This window comes from Salmo salar, chromosome ssa14 (assembly GCF_905237065.1).
Source record: "Salmo salar chromosome ssa14, Ssal_v3.1, whole genome shotgun sequence".
Lineage (NCBI taxonomy): Eukaryota > Metazoa > Chordata > Actinopteri > Salmoniformes > Salmonidae > Salmo > Salmo salar.
The window spans coordinates 91,406,445-91,413,466 of NC_059455.1; the positions used below are offsets into that span (position 1 = coordinate 91,406,445).

General features: G+C 46.7%; 1 protein-coding gene across 1 annotated transcript in view; it reads right to left on the reverse strand.

Annotated features, from left to right (window-relative positions):
• The window catches only part of LOC106570600 (biotinidase), a 28,194-nt gene extending 25,082 nt beyond the window's left edge, over positions 1 to 3,112 (reverse strand). Inside the window, exons 1-2 of the mRNA XM_014143060.2 lie at positions 2,527 to 3,112; positions 2,133 to 2,282 (exon numbers count right to left, since the gene is read on the reverse strand). Coding sequence (XP_013998535.2) covers positions 2,133 to 2,282; positions 2,527 to 2,772 — 396 coding nt within the window. The 5' untranslated portion in view covers positions 2,773 to 3,112. The remainder of the gene's footprint in view (positions 1 to 2,132; positions 2,283 to 2,526) is intronic.
• Between the last annotated feature and the right edge of the window lie 3,910 nt (positions 3,113 to 7,022).

Below are 7,022 nucleotides of genomic sequence, written 5' to 3' on the forward strand. Positions count from 1 at the left end.
GCTGTCCAGAATGCACCGTTCAGCTCTCCAGAATGCACCGTTCAGCTGTCCAGAATGCACCGTTCAGCTGTCCAGAATGCATCGTTCAGCTGTCCAGAATGCACCGTTCAGCTCTCCAGAATGCACCGTTCAGCTCTCCAGAATGCACCGTTCAGCTCTCCAGAATGCACCGTTCAGCTCTCCAGAATGCACCGTTCAGCTCTCCAGAATGCATCGTTCAGCTGTCCAGAATGCACCGTTCAGCTGTCCAGAATGCACCGTTCAGCTCTCCAGAATGCACCGTTCAGCTGTCCAGAATGCATCGTTCAGCTGTCCAGAATGCACCGTTCAGCTCTCCAGAATGCACCGTTCAGCTCTCCAGAATGCACCGTTCAGCTCTCCAGAATGCACCGTTCAGCTCTCCAGAATGCACCGTTCAGCTCTCCAGAATGCATCGTTCAGCTGTCCAGAATGCACCGTTCAGCTCTCCAGAATGCACCGTTCAGCTCTCCAGAATGCACCGTTCAGCTCTCCAGAATGCTGTCTCCAGCCAATTCATTGTTTTGTTAATTGTTTGCCCTTTGATTGTTTATCTTTGATCAATTCCCCATTACATATGTCACCTGTAGGCCTAGTAAATGTACTGTAAATCCCCCATCATTTGGTTACATTAATGTCTGTTAACACATGTAGTAATCTGAGGAGGCTGGTGGGAGGAGCTATAGAAGTATGGGCTAAGATTGGCTGGAATAGAATAAATGAAACATATAGAAACCATGTTTGACTCCGTTCCATCTATTCCATTCCAGCCATTACAATGAGCCCATCCTCCTATAGCTCTGCCCACCAGCCTCCACTGATATTATTTACAGTAATTTACAGTTGTCATTGTTTGCAGAGTTCACAACCTGTTACACTTGTGAGAAACAGGTTTTGGTTTATTTCGTAACCATTGCGAGTTTTGTAAAAAAAAAATATATATATTGTCTTTTGTTTGGAGTGTTCCATGTCAGCAATGAGCATGTCTGGTTTCTCTTTCCTGATAACGTTGAGGTAGCGCGCGTGCCTGAGCACACAGAGCTTGGCCGCCTACCTGGCCTGCTGCCTGCAAAAATAGGAAAGTGCCCATTTGTGGATGTCTGATTTCTGATTGTCTTAACTCCCCACGTCCACCACTAATAAACTGAGCTTCTCAGTCATTTCTTATTCACCTCACACAAAGTATCTTTTTTTTTTAATATCCATCTTGAATGATAGCTCCTCAGTATTTGAAACATCTTTTCAAAACTCCCGGCCTCGATAATGACCAAGTCTCGGTGTTAATGAACAAAATATCATGATCTGATGATTCAATATATCCAGTGGAAAGTCATTAAGAAAACCAGATGTCTTTTCCGAGGTCACTGGCGCAGGAAACTGTGAGGGTCTAGAATAGGCTAGTTGATATAATGTTGCATGTTCACTAGCCACAGCTTCCGGCCAACACAGAGGATTTGATACAATGTTACACTTCACTAGCAATAGCTCAAGTCAAGGCCGATAGTAGAGAGATGAATGTGATTGAAAGAACCTGAATTTTCATCAGGATATTTTCTACTGTTATTTGTCAGCTTTAGACCTATGTATTTTACTTAGTTGACTATGGAACTTCTAGGCTTACTGCTGCATTGGCCAATAGGCTATCTTTGAGTTCTATGCACTAATTTCTATCTTTGAGTTCTATGCACTAATTTCTTTAACTGCCAATAGATCAGTGTGTCCATATGACTGAGGCTGGTATTCTTTCCTTAGTTGAATTTTAACTTATAGATTTTTATTATTTTACTTCAGATTTTTATGAATAACCACGTGACAATGATTCTGAGAAATTAAAAAAAGTTATTATTGAAATGAAAGTGTTCCACGAAAATGCGCATATAAAAAATAATCATAACTGGCACAAAGATCGGTAGAAATGGTCGGATAAATTGTAAGCTTCCCCCAAACTTGAAACTCAAGAGCTGCCTATTGCCTTAACTATAACACCGTTTAAAAAACTATTGTGAACGTGCGTGCGCTTGCACACACAGGAGGTCCCCTGAAAGAAACGTACCCGCCTATAGAAATCAAAGGCCCGTCCAACTGATTCATTCTGGACCCGGCCCTGTACATACCTCAGTGTGAGCGTGTCTGTCTGTCTGTGTACAGGGGTTCCAGTCCTCAGACTGTGGGTCAGGGATGGTCTCAAGGTAAGCAGAGATGGACAGGCGACTGAAGTTAAACCCCTGGAGACCATCCTCTGGAAATACTATGATCTGAGCCCCCTGAAAGAGAGAGAATTAGGGAAACGGGTGAGACTGGAAAGGGAGAAGAGAGCTTTAAAGCTAACTCCAGCACTTAAAGCAAGATTAATGTGTATCCTTCCTGTCAAAGACAAGGGTAACCCAGTCCTGAAGAGTTTAGCTGCAGGGTGTGCAGGCTTTAGTTCCAGCCCTGCACTAACACATCTGGTTCTGTTAATTGAAAGAGGAGACCTTCTACCAGTCCCCCCCCCCAAATGTAACCAACCTGTTCCGCCGCTCGCGCGGCCTGCTCCTCGTACACATCCAAGTTGCTCATCATGTGTTTGAGCGCCGCGGCCCGGGACAGAGGTACGTGCGGCTCCGGGTTCAGAATAACCTGATGCTCGTATACCGCAGCCACGTAGGATTGGCCGGGAGTCCCCTCTGTCCTGTCCCCAGCCCGAGTTAACGTTACGGGGAACCGACAGAGAACAGCCACCGCCGCCACGGCCTGGAGGACACGGAGGGCCATGGCTGACTGACCAGAGCCCGGGATAGATGGGGAACTTCGGTATTCTGATAGGGAGGACCGGTCAGTACGAGTTCAATGGTCACTCAGTCCAAAGTTCTCAACACCAGTTAAACAAATAAAACCGCGAGTTTGTTTGTAATTCTGACCTGCTTCACAATTACAAAGTGAGTTTCACAAAAGTATAACTGTTGATAGAATGGATGCAATATTAACACGTTGTTTTTACATTGTAACTAGCTACTGTAGCTATATGTAATAAATGTTTGTTGTTGTTTCTACTGCGCTCTCTTCTTCTTTAAGGTTTTATGGCAGACTATTGGTGTGTCGCCGGCTCCTACTTACTGTGCGGGGTATTGACTACTGGTTGGTTGAAAAGTGCATCTGACATCGTTCCAGCCTTCGGTGATTGGCTGTTGGCTTGTCTGAGGGCGTGTTCTTCTGTGTGCTCCCATGCAGTGCTGCGGCATGACCGCTAGGCGGCAGCAGCTCACTGTAAATATACACTAGCCAAATATATTTTTGTTTTATCCAGTATTTTTGGATACTAGCGGTTGCCCCAACAGAAAAGTAGAGTTTTTTTTTCGTACACCTTATGATATGCAACAACAACAACAAAAACTCCAGCAGCACTCTATTCTTCTTGTCACAATTAGTTTATGGATCAAACCAAGGTTTCTGTCAACAGACAACCAGATCATCATGGTTAAGTAACATTGGTGCAAGATGCATTAAAGACATTGTAGAGATTAGAATACTATTGCACTGGAAGTTGCTTTCTCAACAACACAGTGGTTCTGGATGGATAGAGATGTTAAGAATCATTACCTGGAGGAATGAGGAGGGAAGGACATCCTTCATTAATTTCAGTCAAGGGCAGTATTATTATTTTTCTTTTAATCTAGTCTGTGGTAAGGTCATGTAATTTGTAATTGATTACATTTCTAGACTTTACTATGTCTTCCTGTTTAAGAAATAACAAAATTATGTTTGACAGATGAAATTAGCCTATAGGCTGCTATATTCATAGATTTTGTTGGTCATGCACTCTTTAAATAGTTTACCTCTTTGACAGTGAAGGGCTGTTAAGTTAAAACCAAGACTCGAATTGAGGGGGTGTGAGAGGGTTTGACATAGGGTTATCTTTTATTAACCCTCTAGAGTCTAAGCCGGGGGGGGGAATGGAATTCTTTTATGAAAAAATGTGATGGTTGAAGGGCAGCTCTTGGGGAACTGTGGGGGGGGGGGATTTGGAGGGCCGGTGGCCTGGCCGGTGGGGAGCCTGGCCGGTGGGGAGCCTGGCCGGTTGGGAGCTTGGGCCGGAGGCCTGGCCGGTTGGGAGCTTGGCCGGTTGGGAGCTTGGCCCGGTGGCCTGGCCGGTTGGGAGCTTGGGCGGTGGGGAGCCTGGCCGGTTGGGAGCCTGGGCCGGAGGCCTGGCCGGTGGGGAGCCTGGCCGGTGGGGAGCCTGGGCCGGAGGCCTGGCCCGGTGGCCTGGCCGGTTGGGAGCTTGGGCCGGTAACCTGGCCGGTGGGGAGCTTGGGCCGGTGGCTGATAGGTCGCTGGATCGGGTTCCCGTTTCTTGACCTTGTGGGAGATCTGTCGACGCGCCATTGAGCACAGCGTTGCCCCTGGTTGCCTCTGTGTATCGCTCTGGATGGGAGTCTGTTGGATGACTGAATGTGACGTAGATGTTGAGCGCCTTCACTGCAAATAGATTGTATTTTTTAATATTCAATATAAAAATATATAAACCTATATATAAATGAGAAAGAAAAACAGTCACATCTACAGTGGTTCTTCCTTTAGAAGTTGCGTCATACTGCAGCACAGCTTGCAGGATGCTGCGGTGTTTATTTATTTATTTTATGTAACCTTTATTTAACTAGGCAATTCAGTGAGCACTGCCCCGTAGCACTCACGTCAGTAGCCATGAATTGCTTTGAAAGGCCGGTCATGGCTCACATCAACAGCATCCTCCCATGACACCCTAGACCCACTCCAACTCGCATACCGCCCCAACAGATCCACAGATGACGCAATCTCAATCTCAATCCACACCGCCCTCTCTCACCTGGACAAAATAAAAACTTATGTGACAATGCTGTTCATTGACTACAGCTCAGTGTTCAACACCATAGTGCCCGCGAAGCTCATCACTAAGCTAAGGACTCTGGGACTAAACACCTCCCACTGCAACTGGATCCTGGACTTCCTGACAGGCCGCCCCCAGGGGGTAAGGGTAGGCAACAACACATCTGCCACACTGATCCTCAGCACTGGGGCCCCTCAGGGGTGTGTACTTAGTCCCCTCCTGTACTCCCTGTTCACCCACGACTGCGTGGCCAAACACGACTCCAACACCATCGTTAAGTTTGTTGACGACACAACAGTGGTATCACAGCTGATCACCGACAACGATGAGACAGCCTATAGGGAGGAGGTCAGAGACCTGGCAGTGTGGTGCCAGGACAACAACCTCTCCCATAATGTGATCAAGACAAAGGAGCTGATCGTGGACTACCGGCTCCCATTAACATTGACGGGGCTGTAGTGGAGCGGGTCGAGAGTTTCAAGTTCCTTGGTGTCCACATTACCAACAAAATATCATGGTCCAAACATACCAAGACAGTCGTGAAGAGGGCACGACAACACCTTTTCCCCCTCAGGAGACAAGATTTTGGCATGGGTCCTCAGATCCTCAAAGTTCTACACCTGCACCATTGAGAGCATCCTGACCAGTTGCATCACCGCCTGGTATGACAACTGCTCGGCATCTGGCCATAAGGTGCACAGAAGGTAGTGCGTAAGGCCCAGTACATCACTGGGGCCAAGCTTCCTGCCATCCAGGACCTAAAATTGTCAGAGACTCCAGTCACCCAAGTCATAGACTGTTTTTTCTGCTGCCGCACGACAAGTGGTACCGGAGCACCAAGTTTAGGACCAAAAGGCTCCTTAACAGCTTCTAACCCCAAGCCATAAGACTGCTGAACAATTAATCAGATGGCCATCGGACTATTACATTGACCCCCCCCCCCACCATTTGTTTTGTACACTGCTGCTACCCGCTGTTTATTATCTATGCATAGTCACTTCACCCCTACCTACAAATTACCTCAACTAACCTGTACCCCTACACACTGACTCGTTACCGGTATCCCCTGTATATAGCCTCGTTATAGTTATTTTATTGTGTTACGTTTTATAATTAAGTTTATACGTTTATTTGGTAAATATTTTCTTAACTCTTCTTGAACTGCATTGTTGGTTAATAAGGGCTTGTAAGTAAGCATTTCACGGTAAGGTCTACACTTGTTGTATTCGGCGCATGTGACAAATAAAGTTTGATTTGATTAAAGAACAAATTCTTATTTACAACGATGGCCTACCAAAAGGCAAAAGGCCTCCTGTGGGGACGGGGCCTGGGAAAAAAAATACAATAAATATAAATATAGGACAAAACACACATTACAACAAGAGAGACAACACTACATAAAGAGAGATCTAAGACAACAGCATAGCGGGCAGCAACACAAGACAACACAGCATGGCAGCAACACAACATGACAACAACATGGTAGCAGCACAAAACATGGTACAAACATTATAGGGCACAGACAACAGCACAAAGGGCAAGAAGGTAGAGACAACAATACATCACGCAAAGCAACCACAACTGTCAGTAAGAGAGTCCATGATTGAGTCTTTGAATGAAGAGATGGAGATAAAACTGTCCAGTTTGAGTGTTTGTTGCAGCTTGTTCCAGTCGCTAGCTGCAGCGAACTGAAAAGAGGAGCGACCCAGGGATGTGTGTGCTTTGGGGACCTTTAACATAATGTGACTGGCAGAACGGTTGTTGTATGTGGAGGATGAGGGCTGCAGTAGATATCTCAGATAGGGGGGAGTCTGGGGAGTCATACCACACTCATGGAGTCTGTTTCTGAACGTTTGAGCAGACACATGCACATTTGTGGCCTGCTGGAGGTCATTTTGCAGGGCTCTGGCAGTGCTTCTCCTGCTCCTCCTTGCACAAAGGCGGAGGTAGCGGTCCTGCTGCTGGGTTGTTGCCCTCCTACGGCCTCCTCCACGTCTCCTGATGTACTGGCCTGTCTCCTGGTAGCGCTTCCATGCTCTGGACACTACGATGACAGACACAGCAAACCTTCTTGCCAGAGCTCGCATTGATGTGCCATCCTGGATGAGCTGCACTACCTGAGCCACTTGTGTGGGTTGTAGACTCCGTCTCATGCTACCAC